Raw genomic sequence first — 21,539 nt, forward strand, 5'->3', positions numbered from 1 at the left:
TCTTCTTCTTCTCCTTCCTCTTCTTCCTTCCCTGCATTGCTTTCCTTTATTTCTTCATGATGGCGATGTAGGGGTTGATTGGACGTGTAGAAAGCATTGGCCATGTAGTGTTCAACGTCAAGACTGTAAACATCATTACCACCATAGTCTTGACCAACGACTTCCTCCGCTCCCCCTTCGTCTTCTTCTTCTTCTCCTTCCTCTTCTTCCTTCCCTGCATTGCTTTCCTCAGTCATTTCTTCATGATGACGATGTAGGGGTAGATTGGACGTGTAGAAAGCATTGGCCATGTAGTGTTCAACGTCAAGACTGTAAACATTGTAACCACCATAGTCTTGACCAACGACTTCCTCCGCTCCCCCTTCTTCTTCTTCTTTTGCTTCTCCTTCTTCTTCCTTTCCTGTATTGCTTTCCTTTATTTCTTCAAGATGGTGATGTGACAGTTGATTGGACGTGTAGAAAGCATTGGCCATGTAGTTTTCAACGTCAAGACGGTAAAGTGGTAGCACATTGTAACCACCATAGTCGTGGTCAACGGCTTCCTCCGTTCCCTCTTCTACCTCTTCTCCTTCTTCTTCGTATTCTTCTTCTTCCTTCTGTTCAGATGGATTGTCTGCCATGTTAAGTTGTCGAGGAGTTGGTACGATGGGCACTGGGCGCTTTAACCCAGACCCTGGGACCACACTTCCACTGCTGTACTCTTGACTCATGTCTTCATACTCGTAGTTTTGGCACGGCGCTTGTTCGGGGAACTGCTCAGTGTTTTGTTCCTTGCTTTCTGTATAACTGCTGGGAGGGAGTTCGTTGGATGTAGCGCCAGAGTTCGCGAAGATACTTTCACCAGCCGGATCTACAACTTCGTACGTTCTGTCTGATCCCTCAGTCCACCCATCTACTTGTTCTTTCTCATTGTCTTCCATGTGAATATGAAAAGGTGGTGATTCTTTGTCGCCCAGAACTCAAGACGAAGATTCTGGCCCACGTCTTCACCCACAGTTTAAGAAACAGCGTACTCAGACTGGCACTGTTCAGCGCACTGCTAGACAGTAGAAGTGAATTTAATATTGAACAACTGCAACGTATAAAACGACTAGTATGAGACTAATTTCAAGCACATCAATAGGGTTTAAAGTTTTCTTTACAAAATGCAAGTTCCCAACAGTGTACACTCTTGTAAAGTAAAACCATACAAAGGCTTATACTAGACCAATATCCTTCTAAGGAAACAGAATCTAAAAAACAAGGAACTCAATTCTTCGCACGGGAATATCAATTTGTTTCTGTGTATGGAGGTTTTTTCAATATGCGTGAGTTGTGCACTTTGAAATCTTAACATGTAAAATATTCCTCTTACATTTGTAAAGCAACGTATGTTCATAGACCACCGATAGAAAATTCGAAAAAAAAGGACCTTCTTGAACAAAACATGTTGGTATCCGTTTGGACCCCTTTTGGTCATTTTAGTCGCAAAAAAAAGGTTCAACTTCACGGTAGAAACAATACCGTCACGTGGCAAGAAAACTTATTTGCGATGTCATGATTTTACACGAAAAATGAAACCCCAAGAACAATCATTCATGTTTATCTTTAAAAGAAAGAAATATAAAACAACTGATTATCATACGAAAGAAAGAAATCATTTTGAAAAAAAAGGTGGGATTTGCGGTACATTGTTTGATGTCGCAACATTTAGCCAAGGAGAAGTATAAAGTTGAATCATAATCTCTTTAAACTGGTCTTGCTGGAAAAAAAAACACTTCTTTCTGCAGCGAGGCGATTTTTGCAAATAAACAGAATAATGGTGGGGTTTGTGGTGCATTGTTTGTTGTTATTGTTGAAACATATAACAAAGAAGAAGTATAAAGTAGAATGTCTTTAAACTGATCCCGCTGAAGGATCAATTCTGTCTGCATGTAGAGAGGCGATTTTCGCAAAAAAGAAGTTTGAAAGATATGTCAGGCAACTGTTGCCTTCCTATGTCTGTTTTGAGATAAGACAGGATAAGTGCTGTTTTGATGTTTTCTCTTGTTGTGGCTATCCCTAAAAGTTTAACAGCTTTGGCAAAACTGAAAGCGCTGATGAGCGAAACTCTGGGAGAGGGCAAAGGTTGGAAAGATGCCTACATTTTAGCACAGCTTTTTACACTACTTCTTTTCGAATTTTCAATTTTTCTAAACATTTGCAGTTAGAGAGTTAGCAAAAATCATCTGTTCACCTCAAGGCACCACTTAACTTACCGGCGACTCGGCCCATGGCAAAGTTAAACACACAACCTGGCAGACTACGCATAGGTTGGTGTCAACTGGTGTTCATCACCATCATATCGTTCCTTGCCAATACTGCAGCCAGGCCACGGCCTCCGCGTTAGCTGCTAGTAGGTCCTGGTTGGATGATGATGGGGCCTAATACGCAGTCTTTTGTAATGTGTCCCATAGTTTGGGTAGGGTGGCCACAACGACAGTCAGCACTGGCGGATCCAGAAATTTGCGAGGGGGGGGGGGGCATATGCATGAGGCGGCCGAAGGCCGTGGCCGCGCAGCGCAAGCTTCGCGGGGGGAGAGCACGAGAGGGGGGTTTCCCCCCTCTCTTTGGGGGGTATGGGGGCCTCTCCTAGAAAATTTTAAAGATTTAGAGGCTCTCTGGTGCATTTTAGAGCAATCTCTGAGCAAATTTGAGAAACAAAACAATACTGACTTTTCGTCATATCTGTGGCTGTCTAGTTTACGTTTGATAGCAACTGGCGCCTGGCGCGCACCCCGGCCCCTGGATCCGCGCGTGCTCAGCTGAGTTCACCCGTCCCCATTTCAATGTCCTTCCTACTCCGCACCTGGCTCTGTTTAGGTCCACCCATTCCCTTCTGGGTTGGTAAGAGCCATGAGGAAGGGACTCACAAGGGGTCTGGAGAACTTCATTTGGTTGAAGAGTGTCGGAAGCTTTCCGGCGATCTACTCTGTCCTTGGCAGCCTCCTTTGGGTTCAGACTCTGCATGGTCATGAAGCTCTTTCTGGACTTGAGTCTTCTTTTACAACATGTAACATCTTGTACACAGTTAAACAGAAATTGAACAGAGAGGTAAACTTTAAGTCCTTTATTAAGTATATTTATTTGAAAAAAGGTGAATATATAATTGCCACAATGAGAAGCTTGAAAAGTACCAAGAAAAATATGCCAGAATAGGTAGTTTTAATACACTTTTGATATGCTATTCTTGCTATGACCATCATTGTTAACTTTTCCTTAATAGTTACGTGAAATAAAGATGTTTGTCCGTATTGCTATCTTACGTTATAATTCCATTCGTTGTCAATAAAGATTAATGTTTAAAGACTTTATCCCGAGCCTTTTTTCCCCATTTTATATGTAGTGTCACACTCAATGCAGTATTACGTGACATTTTTCTTTTGAATACTGTAATTTGAACTGTACATTTTAAAACATGAATTTCCTGTGCAATGTTTAGTAATACATAGATAACGACTGTAACCATTATTCCTCGTTGTCCATTGATCAGTATTTTCTCTATACAGGTGGTCACCCCTCTATAGGAAATTTGGCCAGTCCCTATAGACAGGTTTGACTGATACATGTATTATCAAATCGGTAAGGCCTCGACAACTTTAATTAATATGCTAATTGATATGTCCCATTTCCGAAACGGGGCCGGGCCGGGGTGTTTGCGGAAACGAAAAATAAAAGTTTCTACCAAAGAATATACACGAACTATGCTCGTGACTAATTTCTTTTAAAATTTGTGTGTTTTCTTGCCTTTCTTATCATATTTTTCGTTTCCGAAAGCTACCCGGCGCCCAGGCCCCGGGTTGGGAATTGTGACCTAAACCTTACCCTGGGTACGAGAGTCCTGGGTACGAGAGCCGTGAGCGTCTGTTGTTGGGAGGGTAACCGAATTCCAAAATGGCGGCGCACAGGACCAAATCTCGCAGTTGGGATGAAATATCTGCCCGTACCATCCGCTCTGTCGTTCCACCGTCACGCACAAGGGTGGAAGAGACGGAAGATAAAGAGTCCTCCGCCTTTCAGATTAATTTACAGTCTGTGGACGGCGTTTTCCGGCCGGTAAGTACCGCTTGTTATTGATAAAGGGGGTGGGGGGCACAATTATTTTGCACCGCTGATATTATTATACACAAAATTGTTGATTGTAGTAAATAGATGTATATGAAGACTAAATGTTTATGTACGAAACTTATCTATGAAATATTTAATGCCTTTTATAATAAAATATAAAAACTGAAAGCATATTTTGTAGTGATATAAAGATTCAGAACAAGCTGGTTAACTATACTGATTTTAGTGTTTTCACTGAATTATTATTTAACGTTATGAATGATAACAGTTCGATATGCTTGTGTCTAGAAGTATCATGTACATTCATGATTTGCTTATATGTCACGTGTAGGCTAAGGAACAGAAATTACTGACACATCACTCGTGTGCATTGATTGTGTGTGTGTGTGTGTGTGTGTGTGTGTGTGTGTGTGTGTGTGTGTGTGTGCATGCCTGTGTGCTTAAATGAAATCAGTCTAGAGCGTGTCTTACTCTGTGTGTTTGTGTGTGTGTGTTTCTACATTTTTGGCTAAGCACATCTGGTCACCCCTACTAGTAAGTTACTTTTTGTCTTGTACTCATAAATAGACCATGCAACTGAATACAATCGACACACCCACTACAGTAAAGTGTAACAGTGGTGTTCAAGGACTGCTAAACCGAAGACGCCTAACGGCTTAAGCCTTTCGGCCGAACGGTTTGCACGTTCGATTTGTGATCCGGCTGCCCGGGTTCGGCGCGGGTTCGAATCCCGGGAGCCGGGGTGTTGTTTCTTTCTGTTCTTACTCGCCCCTGCCAATTTCTACAAAAGTACACTACATGTATCTAAATGGTACAGATACTAGCAGTAAACAGAAAACACTTTCCGTAAACACAAGAATATCATACTAGTAATTATGCCAATCCCGTAGCCACTTTCATGAAACATAACAATGTTAACATTTGACGGACATGCAGCCAGTACATTGGTTGGACTGCTTATTATGGCCATGCTAAAAGTATAATTGGTTGAAATGCTATAGTAGATAATTGATTCTAATCTGACCGTATGGGGTCTTTTTGGACTCCAGGCACACATTATATATCTGCCATATCAATATTTTTTTATCGGAGAAAAAATTCCTTCTAAGAATTTGTTTGCATACATGTCATACATATTACAACATGTCATATAACAGTTTTTTCACCAAGTTTTGCCCAATTATTGCATATAAAAAATACTTTTGTGTTTGTTTGTTAGTTTGTGTCTGGTTCGTTGGGTCCAAAATGACCCCAGCAAATTATGCATATAATTTATTACGTTATATCAAGAAAATTCAATACAATAACAGGGATTCCTCATCATTGCTACATGTAAATAGGAAGAAGTTATAGTTGCCTAGGAGAGTAAATCACTGTCAGGATTATTTGGAAATTAAACTATAAGTATTTTAATGTAAACCCCAGGTTTATGAAATTCTGCATAAATTATGATGATTAGAAATAATAACATATTCTAATGCAATTGCAAATGTTTCTAATTAACGAAGAAACAACATATCCACATAATGTACAGAGTAGGAACCTACAAGAAAGATCTTTGCATAGAAAATAGACAAGAGTTACTACATATGTGTTTATATAGGCGGCAGACTATGGTGCATAATTTAACTTTTACGTAGTATATTTGTTAGTTTTCACAAACATTCTTTCTTTTCTTATAAGATAACATGGTTATGCTGTCAGTATAATTGTAGCATCAACATAATTGTTGAGAAATTGAAGATTTTTAGAAAAAAAGATGGTTTCTCCTTAATTTTCTGCATAAATTATGATAATGAGTCTTGATAACTGGTACCAAAACTTGTCAAAGATATTTTTCAAATGCACAAAAAAATCCTGTGAAGAATTTTAGTTATTGAAATCTTTTGAATCCGATGAAATTTAGAAAAGAATTGTTTGAAGATTATTGCATTTTGCTTGGACATTGGACCCACATCTATAAAGAATTATTCTCCTTAACAGATAATATTCTTTTTACTGTAAAGGTTTTGTACAAAAAAGTGTACACTGTACTAATTAATACTAGTAGGTACAGTCATGATTATGTCATATTCACCCTCCCACACTGGGTTGGCTCTCGCTGTAATAATATCAACCCTGCCTAAGTTCCAGAAAAATGGTATAAGGGGCGTGACCACTAACCAACTGGCAGCCATTCAGAGAAATGCTGTTGTGTTATTCAAAGGTACTATAGAAGGTACCTTTGTTATTAATATTCAAGAGCAAGATAACAGTACTGTGATAATGTTTCACAGTTTTCTCAGCGTCCAGATTTGTTTATAAAAAAATTATAGGGTATAGTGGTACCAAATTTAAAATTTGTCAGTTCTGCGGGTAGAGAGCAGTCACGGTTCTAGTGAATACCCGCCAAGCATAGAAATGTACGTACAAAGAAACTCTTATCATCACGCAAAAATAAACAGATCTTGTGCACACCCCACCATAGGCTGCTTATTAATTATATTCACTAAAGCAAGGTGCCCCTAATACAGGTTTATCTGGGGCTGGAAAGGCAGGGTTGATATCGTAAGGCATTGTTGTGAGAGTCAACCCTTGTGTGGGAGGGCGGTCATATTACAAGTACACGCATGTGTGCAGTACAGATTTCCGTGTCTGTCAATATTTTCCAAGTCCTACTACAGACAAACAATCAGCTTAGCCCTTCAATTGAGCCTTAGAAAGAGTGAAAAGGGCGCTCAGTCTTTTGTAAGAAGATTACAGTTGTCCTTGACTGAAAATAGAACAAATACTCAAGGTTAGAAAAAAAAACATCCTTAAATTGCCTCTAATAGAAAGCTTCTTGAAAGCAAGTTACAGTAACCATTTGTTGAATGTGCTGCTAACTTGGCAAACAAAAATATTTTTGAAATGGTTTGTGCTGAATATGGCGAAGGCTACTCTTAACTGACTTAAGTCTTGTTGGCATCCTTACAAAAGGCTAAGTTCACAAACATCAGCTTTAGGCAATGAAGCAGTTGTCATTGAATTATGGATAAAGAAGAATGGACCAAGCAAAGTCCCTTCCCTGAAGGTTAAAACAGACTCAAAACAGAGGAAAATTGTGCATTGACCTGCAGCTGGGAGGAACCTACGATATACGTACCTGACCATTCTTTGTAAATAAGCTCCGATTTTGCACTGGAAAGAATTTCCGTAGATTTTGTACGAAAGGAAACGAATCGTGCAATCCTTCTCTTAGAGTTGATAGGATCAAAAGGATGTCTGCTGACTATAAAAACAGAGGTCACGGCTTGAGAGTGCTTCAGTCGTGATGCCAGCAGATCTCTATGGCAACCTAGGGTTGTCGTGGTAACCAGGGACGACCCGACACAACAGCTGAATTGTGGAGAGGAGGAATTTGCATTATAATTATTGTCAAGGGCCGTTGGATGGCAGTCAGGAGAAAGGACAGCTTTTTCAACTCTCCAAATGTTGCATTTCTCGGCGCTCTGATTTCTTAGCTGGCTTCCTATGGATTATGACAGGTAAGCAAAGGTATTTTATATTATGATGGGATATCTAAAATATAATAGAATTTTTGATGAAATATCATTATTTATGGTAAATTTCTTAAAATCGATTCAATTTGTACTCCCATGTATCCATTCCATTATATATAAACCTTTTTATGTTTATTTAGTGTGCCAGATATGGTGTATTTGTTTCCATCTTTACCCAGTTTATGTCTTTTTGCAATTTTCTTGGAAAATAAGCTGTGTGTTCTGTGAAATGCTAAATTGATATTCATTGAATGTAGGAATGCAACCACACAGACCAATGTTTTTGATACCCTGTCTGAAAAAGTCACAGAGGCAAGGAAAACATTGGTTATGAATTGAAAATCCTCATTTTAGGGTTGCCAATAAGCTACAAAATTGAAGATAATTTGAGCAATTTTTTTCTGAATTGTCAGTGGTAAAATTATGGGTGAGCACCCAAAATTATGCTTGCTAAAAGTGGTGCCAATCTTAGTGATTAAATTCTGTTTGAGAGCCTACCATATTTGTATAAGATTGTTTATTTCAATTATTACTCTTTTTCTACAAAATTGGTCAGTTCTCAAACAGAATGTAATCACTTTACACTTCTACCAATTTTTTTTATTATTTTCTTATGGAGGGAAATAATTTCTTACATGAAGAAGATTCAAGGAAATGTCCTGGAATTACTTTGCAATCTGTTTCAACACAAGAGATTGTTCTGACAGGTATATCTACGTGTCCTTGTAGAAAATTCACTCTGATAATGGGCTACAACAACAACTTTAAAGTTGAAAACCTTTAAATTTGGTATTTTAAGTGTTTGGGAAGTAACATGTACAAGCAGTCAAGCTTCAATTCTTTTTCAGACTTCAAATCTGATGTAAGAGTGCACAAAGAAAATTGGCCAAATACAGCCACACTTTAATAGCTATGATTTATTTTTATAAACAGTGGGACTTCTACTTCTACTTTACAGTACGTTTTGTTGTTAAAATTGCTACATGTATAGCTTGCCTCATTGAATACTCAGTCTCTTCTATTTTTATTCTCAATGTTACAAAATGACATAATCTATTTCCTAAAAGAATGATAATGATTATCCAATTTTCATTAATTTTGTTTTTTTATTAAATCAGCTAAAAATGATGTAGTGTCATCCAAAAAATGGCCTAACATCAGAATACTGGAAGTTGACAGCAAATTGATTTATAGTGTAATTACTGTTGCAAAGCATTGTTGGATAATGACCTGTAGATAATGCCCTGTTGTTTGTAGTCCATGCATACCAACATGTTGTAAAACCTGCAATTTGGGTGCCATGATCTTCAATTTGCCTTTATTTGTGGGTGGGAAATTTACGCCCTTCGTTACGCCCATGTGTAATAAAAAGGGCGTGACCTAATTCAACTTTCCTTTCAATGCCAGTACACAGTTTATTCATGGTGCCCCAGACGACCCAAAAAGAGGTCAATTAGAGATACATAAATATAGGTGAGATGAACATGATCATTATGCTCTAACATTCTCACACTGCAGGAAAAACACGGAACAAGTATGCAAGATCTAGAGGACATTCTTGGCTGTAAGACATTGCATGTCCAATGTTCTCTAAGTCATTTGGTAATTTTAGGAATGAGTAAGGATTTTCAGAGTTCTATGTGACACTGAATTTTTTCAGTGAAAAGTATTCCTGACTCATAGGCGATTTTGAAAGTCGGCGACCTACTTGCGATCAACCATTGCAATGTTTTTTTTTCTTCATCAGTTACAGACTGAGTGTAAATCCAATGGACAAGACTTCATCATTGGAATGTTAACATGAATCATACTCGTTTTCCAACGTCCATTTTGAGGACCCACAATGGTCTCAGCCCCTCCCCTACCTGGCCGGGAAAAAGTGTTCGGATCAGCGGTGTACATAAAAAGCCGACAAGTACGGCAAGTAGAGGCGTCAGCCATGCGGAGTTGTTGCGGGTGATACCAGCGGACTTACGGCGTACACTACACTCGGACGGACAGTCGGTGCCGCTCTGTCTTGTGTTGTGGTCAGTAGAACAGGTACCAGGAATAAGGTTACCGGACAGGAAGGTACGTATTGTTTAATTTAAGTAAACATGTTTATGAACAATGTTCTTCAAAGCTAAAAATGACATCATATAATCTAAAAGATTATAGATCTGCTTGTTGATATCCTAGTTGACAAGCTTTGTAGTCTTTCACAGCCAAATTACAACGTACGTAGTAATATATAGTTTGGAAATAGGTTTCTGTATCAAAATGTACCTTAGACTTCCGCCATCTTTAGAATTGGGATTGTTTTTACTGTCTTGATGTCAATTCTGCCTGATGTAAAGACTGCTTGGTTTGGTTTGGTTTAATTTTGGTTCGGTTAATTCTGATTGTACAGCAACTCAGGCAATTTCAGATCTAATGATTTTGATAATTTTTTTTACACAAAATTGCACTAGTGGCATCTATTAGTACACAATAGAGTGTTACATATGTTTAGTTGCCCAAACCAGCTGTCCTGCATACTATAGATAATAGCAAACATTACCAGTAGTAGATAATGCATTGTGATAGATCTCATTGTAGAAAAAATTCTTACTTACAGTGTCACAGTGGCAATTGTCAGTGTTAAATGATTGTATACAATGTAGTTGCCATATAAGGTACACCATAACAGGTGTTCATGTAGCTAACATCTGTTCATCTTATAATGATTGTGTACCATATTTACACTTCCAGTAGTTTAAGTCCTGACAGTTGCTGCAGAGTCTGTTGAGAGCAATATACTTTCTCCCAAGTAAATGTAATGTGGCAATGCTGCATGTAATGTTCTTTCCAATAAACCTTCAAGTGTTTTGTTGCTTCATGTGTATGTGTGTTTGTATGTGTCCATGTGTGTATGTGTGTGCGTGTGTGCACGTGTGCATATTATGTGTGCGTGTGTGCGTTTTGAAAAGCCATATACATTTTAAGACATAGTGCATTGACCAATGTCTGTGCTATAGGGCTGACTACTAGTACTGTAACAGTACTATGGACAAATTCATGTAGATTATACATGGTACACTTTAACAAAATGGTATATATAAGAATTTCTTCCACCTCTCAGGAAATAGACCTATCCACGCTTTACATGATTGTGTAAACATTTGAATAGCATCCAGACAAAATTAAATGTATCATGTAGAGTGTTGCTACTAACATTACTCCCCCTGTTTAGGACGTGGGTGAGTCCGGCGCCCAGCTGCAGTACCAGTTACGAGTCAGCCTGTACGATATCATGTACCACACGTTCTTCGGACGCACCTGGGTCGGGCCGGCCAGGGCGGCGAAGGTCGACAAGGCAAAGCAGAAGTACAAACTACAATATCAACAGGTAACAATTATTGTGTATAATATTAATTATACATTCAAGTAGCTAATAAAATAGTATGGTCTTAGTCATGATAATTGCAGGTATACTGCAGGTTGGTTCATTGATTGCGCTGTCTGGTACAATCACTTCTGTAACATATTTCTCATATTGTACAGTTATGTTGGTTTAACCCACCCAGGGCTCAAAATACCACCTGCACATGCAGGTTAGTGCAGGTAAAATTGGAGCTGTGCAGGTATTTCTGGTGTCTACCTGCACCTAACCTGTAATGGTCCATGTACTGGGTTTTATACATACTGTCCTAATAATATGATGTATAGGACTGGTGTATATGGATTGTTATTAGCTACATTGACTGTAATACCACCTATAAAGTAAAGAAAAAAAAAACAATGGTTCCTCAATAATTTTAGTATGATTCATTAATGTAACTTCCTGAATACAGAGTGGTGCAGGTAAAAGTCTCAGGTGCAGGTAATTTTCAATGTTACCTGCACCTGTGCAAGTATGCAGAAAAAAGTATTTCGAGCCCTGTCACCTCATGTCAGAATTAAAAATTACCTTGGCTTTTGGAAATAAAGCTGCACAATTTTTTTTTTTTTTTTTTTGTGTCACTGGCAAAAGTTAGTGGATTCTGCCTGAAACGTTTCCAAATCAAATCCAGTTGCTTGTCAATGAGTACATTTGGCTTATCTTATCACCTGGAGGTCTAACCTTCATCGACGTATACAAGACTTACAAGTCATTTTTTTTCTATTTTCCAGCCGATTTATTTCCACACCTCTCTGAAGGACCCCAACATCGTGGCAGTGATAGAGGTGGTGGGTGTGCTGGACCCTAGTCCTGGGAGTAGCCAGCCAAGAAGGCAGACGTCTTGTGGATGGTCCTTACTCCGCCTCTTCCAGAAGTCTCAGAAAATTAAAGACACAAGCGAAGGAACTCCAGATGTCAGAAAGCTGGACGTGTATCACGGATCACCGCGGGCTCTCATGTTGATGGACGATGCGATTGAAAGTAAGATGAGAGTTCGTGTATATTACAGTCCAAAGCTATCCTTCCTACAAAATATGACCCTTGTTTTCAAATCTTCAACTTTGATTAATGTACAAAGTACAAATAACGTGTTTTGTAAAGTGAGGCAAGTAATGATTGTTAAATTATAGATTTTCACAAGCTTGTAAAGTCATTTATTGAATTGAATTTTGAATAATTTGTCATATAGTATATTCAAGTCATTTAGTGTATTGAAGACTTGTTTTCCACCCATAACTTGTGCAAGGATGTCAGATAGCGTTCAGCCTCTGCACGTATTTTTAGAAGATCATACAGTGATGCTAGCATGATGTTTGATATGTTTGAGTGTCTCAGTTGTTTTGTCTCCCCTGTAGCAATAATGAGAATATCCAGCTTGTGTGAGGATGTCAGATAGCATTCAACTTCTGACATACTGATATCTGGAGAATAATGATTCTACAGTACATCTTGTAGCCATTATGGTGGCAATTGATATGTTTGATGTTTTTAGTTTTACTAACTGTTGTTAATTCTCTCCCCCATAGCCAATGAGAACATCCAGCTTGTGCGATGATGTCAGATAGCATTCAGCCTCTGCACGCATTTTTAGGTGAAGATCCTATATCTTCATAGTGTACATCGGATGCCAATGCATGCGGTTTGAAAGTTGTTTTTTCTCTTCAATAGCTAATGAGAACATCCAGCTTGTGCGAGGATGTCAGATAGCGTTCAGCCTCAGCACACACCAAGCACTGGAGAAGATCCTACATCTGGTACCAGAGAACGTGCTGGTGGGAGGGAGTGACGCCATCCCAGGGATACAGGAGCAGAGGAGCAAGAGCAAGGAGAATGGTAAGGCAGGGCTGTGAGAAAGATATTTGAAAATGCAATGTGATTATGACGCAAATTTTGGCATCAACCTTCCTCTCAGAGTCTTGGGTAATGCATTATTGTAGTTCAAAGGTTTCTAAATGAGTGAGTGGGTGAGTGAGATGAAAAACGAAAGAGAAAGAAAGTGATCTCGATCCACTGGTCGTGACAGAGAATACATTACACTATGTAAAGTATTTACAGGTTCATTGTAGAAATTCCCCTAGCTAATTTCGACAAGCACAATGAACAGCGGACCATGGCTTAACGTCCCGTCCTAAGGACTGCAACTCTTTCCATTGGCATGCATGTCAACTGAGCGATACAGCCAGAATCAACCTCACAGCTTCTAGAAGGACTGTGTATTAGGCCCCAACATCTCCAACCAGGACCTACTAGAAGCTAACGAGAAGGCCGTGGCCTGGCTGCAGTACTGGCATGGAACGCTATGATGATGACAGCTTCTAGAGATAGAGCTACTAACCACTGGACTATGCATGCTACTGACCTATTTTTTCTTTCTTTCTTCTGAGATGTAACTCTTTGAATTTCTTGTTTTTTTCTGTAAGAGTAAACACATTTTGATTTATTCAATATGCAAGTTATGAAGTTCAAGGGATGGTTTAGATGAATGTACATCTTTCTTTGAAATCCTTGTAATGGCTAGAGATTTTCGTGCAAGACATCCTATTTATGAACTGATGACTTGTTCTTGTTTTAGTGGACAACCTTATCAAGCCTAAACTTCTCAAGACACTGCAGAGTCACTTAGACAACATCTCAATAACTCCAGAGCCTTCACTCGTCAAGTTCGAGGAAGATCTTTGCAAGAAAGCCAACGATGACCGTCTAGAAAGGGTCAGTAGAATTTTTTTCTTAGACATTTGTTTAATTTTTATTTTTCATTCATCCGTTTTGTATTGTTTCAATCAGTGCAGTTGTTCTAAAGTACTAGGGCAGTCATTGTGATGTTAAGATAAACCGTAATACGGTATTTAACATTATGAATAATATTGTATTAGATCTAGCCTGTATATTAGTTAATATCACAATCATGCTAAATAACATTTGTTTTTGCACAATGTTATAATAGGACGTCCATGGGTCTAATGTGTCGTTGGTAAGTCAGTTTGGACGAGAGCCACATAACCCTTCATTAAACCAATCTCACTCACTAACAAAGAAAAGACTAAAATTTTGCAGTGGTATCTGCTGTGTCTCTGTAATCTCAGTCAAAATGAATTTGATATGAACTCAGTCTGGATGAATATTTATTGAGACTTTCAATATTTAATATAACAGCCAAATGTAAACAAATCAAATGTTTACTTTCATGATTCCACCTGCCTTTAGTTAGGACCTACATGTGCATGTAGTTCACCATTTATGAAACGGTGAACATGTACTGAATTCTTAAATGTACAAAACTAAGCACTTTAAATCTCCAGGATGCTGGTGTTCCATTGTTTCTTTTTAATTGCAGTTACCATGTGGAATTATGAGAGTTCAAGTGCCAAAACTTGACATGTTTTGGAAATTGCTTGAATGACCCAAAACAAATTGACAGTGATTTTGGTTCAGTCAAATTTAGAAATGGTTTCTGATTTTTGAAACTTCTGAAAACAAAAGAAAAGGGGTTAAATCTTGATAAGTTTGTCACATAAATCTCGAATGTGCACTAATATCTTCTTATAACCATAAATTACTAAAACGCAACATTGCTCGAAATTGCAAACATCATATTTAATTTAACGAATGACACAATAAGTTTAACATTGATGTTAAGTTTGATGTTCCTTTTAACTAATATTATTTCTTCCTAAAATGTTAGTAACATAATTTTAACATTTCACAAATTAAAATGATTAAAAGCTCTGACATTTTCGTTACAAATAAGTATGTACTCACAGATTAATCAATAGCCATCATTTGTCATGATCAATGATAACACTTATTACTTCTTTTGTCTACTGTGACCTAAATTTCAACCCACTGCTCACTACTATATTTTTTCTTTGAACATACACCTGTAATGAAGCCTATAGCTTTACCTCCTGACTTGCATCTTGTTTGTAAATATATTGCATATTTACTCAGTCTTTGAGATCACAAGACTATAGGACTGGTCCAAGATTTGTTTGGGTCTCCTCCCCCTGCCTCCCTTTGGAGTGTTTTGTGCTATGAATCTATGACTGTATATTTCTTGTCGTATACCTTCCTTTAATCCTCATCTTGTAGAGTAGAGTCTATATGAACTACTGTCTACATTGTTGTAGAGTGCTCATACACTAACATTATGTTACAGGACAACATTGGTCCCTCTGATGGCTCAACTGTCAATGTTGTGGAAAGGAGGTTACAGGTAAGGTGTACAGTCATGCGTATTTGATATGTTTTCATTAATGCTTTGTAGTACTAACTTAAGGTAATCATATGGTCAAAAAGCAGTTACTCATTACGACAAGCAGCTTGATATGATTCTTGAAACAGTCAGACTTTTCAACTATCATCCACTAGTTTTTGTCACTGACACTGAAGGGATTTGGAAGAAACTGGTCTTTTATACCCTAACTGTACAATGTATGTAAATGAGGACAATTTTAGCTGTCCAATAATCAACATTGTCAGACAAAGTCAAGCTGTCTCAATTTTGGATTTCAATGGAAAGCAAAGCTAAGTCACAGTTGATGCAAATGAGTTAATTAGCTCCTGTTGTTTTAGTTGCATAGGAGGATGGTAAATAAGGGAGCTGCAGTTTTTTTCATTGGCATTTCCTCCTGTGTTTTGTGTGTAGATTGGAATCCACAATGGCTGGGGGTATGTACAGAAGCCACAGGTTGTGATCCTGGCTCCAGAGGTGGAGACACAGGGCAGGGCCAGGTCTGGGAGCATCGGCAAGGGCCACAGGAGGACACCATCCTTTGGGTCCAAGTAAGGATGCTGTACAATTACTCTAATTTTGAATAGTTAGCATGAAAGCTCATCTGTGTTGATATAATTAATACATATCGAAGTTTTTCAACTGTCATACAACACAAAATTTTCTCACCTCAAATTTTCGGTTGTACATCCGTCGACCTTCTTCAGGAGCAAAATTTTGTATTGTATCACAGTTGAAAAACTTCAATAGTTTGAATAGTAGATAACCTACTTGTAGTGTCTGCTTATTATCAATAGCCTAGCCACTTGGCCATGTGATGCCACACAAGGCCAGCAGACATAAGACTGAAAAGTTGCTGATTTTGATGCGAAGAAATTAGTAGAATTATGCAGATAGAACATGTGACGTTAGTGAGCAGTGGATCATAAGTTGCAGAGACTCTAGTCTTTGCATATGGTGCCCCCCCCCCCAATCTATGTTGAGGGATTGAGGGTTTTAAAACCCTAATAAAAAAAATTATATATAGATGGCTAATTTTTTCCTCCTGCAAAAAAGGCTAATTCTACATGTGTCCAAGATTCTTCCTTTGCCCTGAGATACGGAGGATCAAGGTGACTCTATATGGAGTAAAATTCCGAGGTTGTGGAACTTTGCCATTTTGGGCTTTATAGCACTCTTGAGTAAAATAATATGGATTGAAGGTGACACTAAGTATTATGATGCCCATATTGCTGTACAAAATTAATGTATTTCAAGCCAACATACAAGTGAGTGACACTGTGCATTGTTTACAGGTCATCGCTAGGCAACAGCAGCTGCCTGGTGGCGCGAAGCCAGGTGCAGCTGTCAGACCTGGCCCAGGATGCATCATTCGCCATCGTGTTCCAAGTGGAGTATACGCTCTCCGTGCCGTTCGCCTTATCGGGGGCAAAGGTCAGGGCAAACACACTTTTTTTCTGCACTTCTTTTTAATGAGCTACTAGTAATGTTCAACGCCAGCCCAGTTTGGGGCTCTGAACTTACATGTACAATAATTGTTACAGTAACAGCATCTCTTCTCCCTACAGGTGGTATCTCACTGCACTTGGGGCACCGGTGTGGCACTGCGGGGTTCGAAAGATTACTCAACAAATTTCAGAGATAAAGAACAAATCTCTGTACATTTTGTGTACTTTGTTGATTTCTAAGTCATAGTTTTGCGTATTACCCAATATCTAAATTTGAAAAAAATCTGTTGTGAGTGAACGAACCCCACAATGCCGTTCCAGTGCCCCAAGTGCAGTGAGATACCTTAAATCAGAAACTTGTCAATGAGCTTACTAGGAAAGCTCGACTGTATGTTGTCTGACTCTTATAATCAAAGATAATAAATTTTTTTTCCAAAATAATAAACTGAAAATCATGTTGTAACTCTTGTTTTTGAGTGAGGCTGTGAACATTTTGATGCCTCAATGTACAATGCAATATGTACATTGTGTTTAACTTAAAATATAATTCTAATCCACATTTTTAGTATCCCTTCTCTCCTATTAGCACATGCGAAGGCAAAATTACAGAGAGTGGCAAGTATGTGGTCAAGTTGTCCATGACCTCAGCTAATGACGCCTTGAAGTTAAAACTCTTTGACACAACGCATTGGTGTGCTTGGACTTTGCATCAAATGCCTATTACGTATACAATGGAGCTGCAGCAGTCTTTTGCATTTGCAACTTAGAAATTGATTATTATAGAAATTAAGCTGCTTCAATGCTTATATTGGCTGCCTATCGTCTGCTGAGGCTGACTCGATGCGTTCTGCGGTGAGCTGACTGAGGACTGAAAAGATTTCTTTTTCTACAAATTATTCTGGTTGTTACTTGAATAGTTGTAATAATGATACGTTGTAACTTGAGCTGTGTTACAGCAGGGCAGCAGATGGATCCTGACTATCCATCACAATTAGCAGCCCATCCAATGACAGCATAGCATTTCCTGGTTTGACCAATAAAAAACGGGCTGCATGACTTTCATATTAAGTCTATGGTCCTTGGTTCTCATTATGCTTCTGTCGGCGGCAAGTTCTTCCTATTTCTTATTTCTGTGGCTGGATGACAACATGGGTTTTTATTCATTAACAGGAACAAGTTTAAGGTGTTGCTCCCTGTTCAGTATGATAACTGTATGACTATGAAGCTATAAGCCCCCCCCCTCCCTTCCCCTCGACAGGACTTGACCCTAATCCTTAAGACTCTAAACCTACTGGACTCCACATGGCCGAGGACACCTATAGCTACTGCAACAACTGCTTTCTGGTGCATACTAGTAGCAGGGCTCGAAATACTTCTTTTGCATACCTGCACTAGTGCAGGTAACATTAATATCTAAAATTACCAGACCAAAAAAAAAACTAAATATTTCCCCTCTATCTCTCCCAGCTGTCTGGCAGCATGTCTAGAGCCCAGACCATCACAGTGCCCGTCCTGTGGGTCTCCTGGTGTCCGTTCACGGCGTCAGGGCGGCCCGACGTTACCGTGGCGATGAGGAGCGGGTCTGCGCCCAATCCCGACAACGTGATGATGTTCTGTCAGAGGTCAGGGTCAGAGCAGCAGAGCGCGGGGTCAATCAAGTTTACCTTTAGAAGGGATGATGTAAGTACTTAATTTATAATCACAGAAATGTGTGATGTAATGCAACACTCAACAGTAGAGACATCTAAAACAGTCAGTTCTATCATGTCCTGACTCTATATCTGTCTATAGAAAATACTGTGCAGTAGAGAAGCTGTGTTTACTAACTTATATTCAAAATGCACTTTCCCACATACACAGTCATGCACACATCCAAATGATGCATAACATATATCTTTCTTGGCACAGATAAAGATAGTCGGTGTGAAAATATCAATTTTCCTACAATATGATTTTGGGTGAAGAGATTAAGTACACTTAGTTTAGTAGATATTCTGTTGTTGTTACATGTAATAATTATAATCCCTATCACTTGTCTTGTATTGTGCCTAATGCGATTTTTGTGCAATTCCCATGACTAATTCACCTTTATCCGTAGGGTAACTTATATCCGTTGTTTTTACTAACAGGACAGTGGTCTCAAACTGCAATATCTCAAAAATATTGCAATTTCAAACCACGGTCTATGAGAAGTGAAAAAGCACTATAAATAGATCTTTTCTCTTCAGGAGCCACCAAAGCCACCAGATGCGCAGGACCAATTTTCAAGCCAAATGGTATGTATGTATGTTGGCTTTGATCAATTCAATAGGCTTATTAGCTAATCATCTTGGTATAGACCCTTCATTCATTGTGTTACAATGGAGTCTAATTATACAATGTATCTGATTCAAGTACACACACATAATGATCCTATGTAAGAGTCAGATAGCATAGTGTAGTAAATGATACTAGGTTTATCTGATTTTGAAGTATTTAGAAACAGATGATTGTTACCAAAGATGTTTTTAAGATTTTCTAAAAAAAAAATGAGGAAGGGAGTACGGGAGCCCTGGTAACCAAGACAGGCTAGCAGTCACTCACAGACTACCTTTCCTTTTGGATGCAGCTCAAATAATGAGATCAAGTTTAAAGTGATCTCAAAAAGCCTGTTTGTGTCCCACCAGTTACAGATCCCAGGCCAGCACTACGCGCCGTCGGTTCACTCGGAGACGTCAGACGGCAGCTTCATGCAGGAGCGACCAACCACTGTGTCCAGCCGACCTCCGCTACCCAGCAGTGCGAAGGGCAGTCCCAGGACAGAACACAGGTTGTTTACTTGTTGTTGTTTTTTGTTGATTAGACAGTCTATAAGAAGCAGAGCAGGATGTAGGTACTCATGGAAAATGATACATCTTTACCCAAATACATTGTTAATATTATCGTAGATAAATAAGATTATGTTAAAGGAGTGTAAGATCTGTAATTTTGCAAGGCAATACCACTTCAGTTTCATGGATAGTGTTCTCAGTGTGAATGTCATTCAGCACCAGGGACAGCAATGCTAGTGTGAATGTCATTCAGTTCCATTTATAGTGTTTTCAGTGTGAATGCTTTTCAGCACCGGGTAAAACAGTGTTCGTGTAAATGTCTATCACTCCAAGGAAAGGGGCAGTGTTAGTGTGGATGTCTATCAGCACCAAGGAAAGGGACTATGTTAGTGTGACTGTCTATCAGAACCAAGGAAATGGACAGTGTTAGTGTGAATGTCTATCAGCACCAAGGAAATGGACAGTGTTAGTGTGAATGTCTATCAGAACCAAGGAAATGGACAATGTTAGTGTGAATGTCTATCAGCACCAAGAAAAGGGACAATGTTAATGTGAATTCCTATCAGCACTAAGAAAAGGGATATTGTTAGTGTGGATGAATACCAGCACCAAAGAAAGGGACAGGGTTAGTGTGAATGTCTATCAGCACCAAGGAAAGAGACAGTGTTAGCGTGAATGTCTATCTGATTCAGCACCAAAGAAAGTGACAGTGTTAGTGTGAATGTCTGTCAGCACCAAGGAAAGGGACAGTGTTAGTGTGAATGTCTATCACCCCCAAGGAAAGGGACATTGTTAGTGTGTATGTCTATCAGTACCAAGAAAAGAGACAGTGTTAGTGTGTATGTCTTTACCCTAATTAGTGTGAATGTCATTCAGCACCAGGGACAGCAGTGTCTGTGTGAATGTCTATCAGCACTAAGGAAAGAGACAGTGTTAGTTTATATATCTTTACCCTAATTAGTGTGAATGTCATTCTGCACCAGGGACAGCAGTGTCCTTGTGAATGCCATTCAGCACCCCAAAACCACTAACATTAACCTGTATAGCTTTATACATTTCTGCATTTGCAGTATAGTAGTAACATCTTTTTGTTATTCTCATGTGTTGGAGTGGAAGAAGACTCATCTGATCTAAATTTGTTGCTCTTTATCCCCTCTAGACTACCAGCCTACAGTACCCCCCTGCCTGGAAGTCTCCCCCCTCCCCTGTCCTACCCCACCATCTCCCTCCCGTACCCCCTCCAGCCCAACACTACCCCCCCTCACATGCTGGGAGACACGGCCATGGAGACATCAGACATGCAGGTCTGTGGTCTAGCAATTTGAACTAGGTTTCAATTAGGGTTGGTACCGGTACAGAAAATTCAGGTCCAGGTCTGGTTCAGGTCCAGAGGATCAGGTCCAGGTCTGGACCTGAACCTGGACCTGATTCAGTATGTGAAAAATTGTGAATGGACAATACTCAAAACAATGGTCCATTTCGCTACAAAGAAATCTGTTTGAGGAATATTCGACTCCCACTGGCGTTTTAAAATCCTACAAGACTAACTACCTCTGTACGATTGACTGTAAAACTTGGTAGAAATGACTATAGACTCTACGCTGCTTCTCCCTTGTTATTTTCTTCCACCAGTAAGCCCCAAAACGTGTGAATGTCTGATCATATAATCTGTTCATTTTCCAATACATAGCCAATGTAGGTAGCGTTTTTGCGGCGAGAACACTATCCCAAACGTGTATTCCATTGTATCACTTTATGACAAAATTGTTTCATCCATGAATTTTAAAGAACGAAAAAAGATTCTTCTTTACCCACCACAAAATTATGTTTGTATGATACACCACATACCCCAACATTTCTACAGTGTCATGTACTTGGCATTCTAGGCCAGATGTTGTCCTTGGGAAAATCGCTTACCAAGAGTTTCTTACTCCACCTGGAGATAAACATGCCTTGGGTACCTAACTTTTGTAACAGTTGTAGAGTCTGAGGTAAAAGATAACGGAAGAGGGATTGGCTCCACCTTTCAATACCATGCCCTAG

General features: G+C 39.1%; 1 protein-coding gene across 1 annotated transcript in view; it reads left to right on the forward strand.

The window, feature by feature from the left end:
- Positions 1 to 3,844: 3,844 nt before the first annotated feature.
- Positions 3,845 to 21,539, forward strand: part of LOC118430045 (nephrocystin-4-like) — a 33,746-nt gene continuing 16,051 nt past the window's right edge. The window contains exons 1-13 of the mRNA XM_035840751.1: positions 3,845 to 4,074; positions 10,819 to 10,974; positions 11,739 to 11,988; positions 12,676 to 12,840; positions 13,580 to 13,716; positions 13,952 to 13,978; positions 15,164 to 15,220; positions 15,653 to 15,789; positions 16,534 to 16,672; positions 18,154 to 18,366; positions 18,915 to 18,962; positions 19,353 to 19,495; positions 20,656 to 20,800. Coding sequence (XP_035696644.1) covers positions 3,913 to 4,074; positions 10,819 to 10,974; positions 11,739 to 11,988; positions 12,676 to 12,840; positions 13,580 to 13,716; positions 13,952 to 13,978; positions 15,164 to 15,220; positions 15,653 to 15,789; positions 16,534 to 16,672; positions 18,154 to 18,366; positions 18,915 to 18,962; positions 19,353 to 19,495; positions 20,656 to 20,800 — 1,779 coding nt within the window. The 5' untranslated portion in view covers positions 3,845 to 3,912. The remainder of the gene's footprint in view (positions 4,075 to 10,818; positions 10,975 to 11,738; positions 11,989 to 12,675; positions 12,841 to 13,579; positions 13,717 to 13,951; positions 13,979 to 15,163; positions 15,221 to 15,652; positions 15,790 to 16,533; positions 16,673 to 18,153; positions 18,367 to 18,914; positions 18,963 to 19,352; positions 19,496 to 20,655; positions 20,801 to 21,539) is intronic.

The sequence above is a fragment of the Branchiostoma floridae genome, chromosome 14 (genome assembly GCF_000003815.2).
Source record: "Branchiostoma floridae strain S238N-H82 chromosome 14, Bfl_VNyyK, whole genome shotgun sequence".
NCBI classification, from domain to species: domain Eukaryota; kingdom Metazoa; phylum Chordata; class Leptocardii; order Amphioxiformes; family Branchiostomatidae; genus Branchiostoma; species Branchiostoma floridae.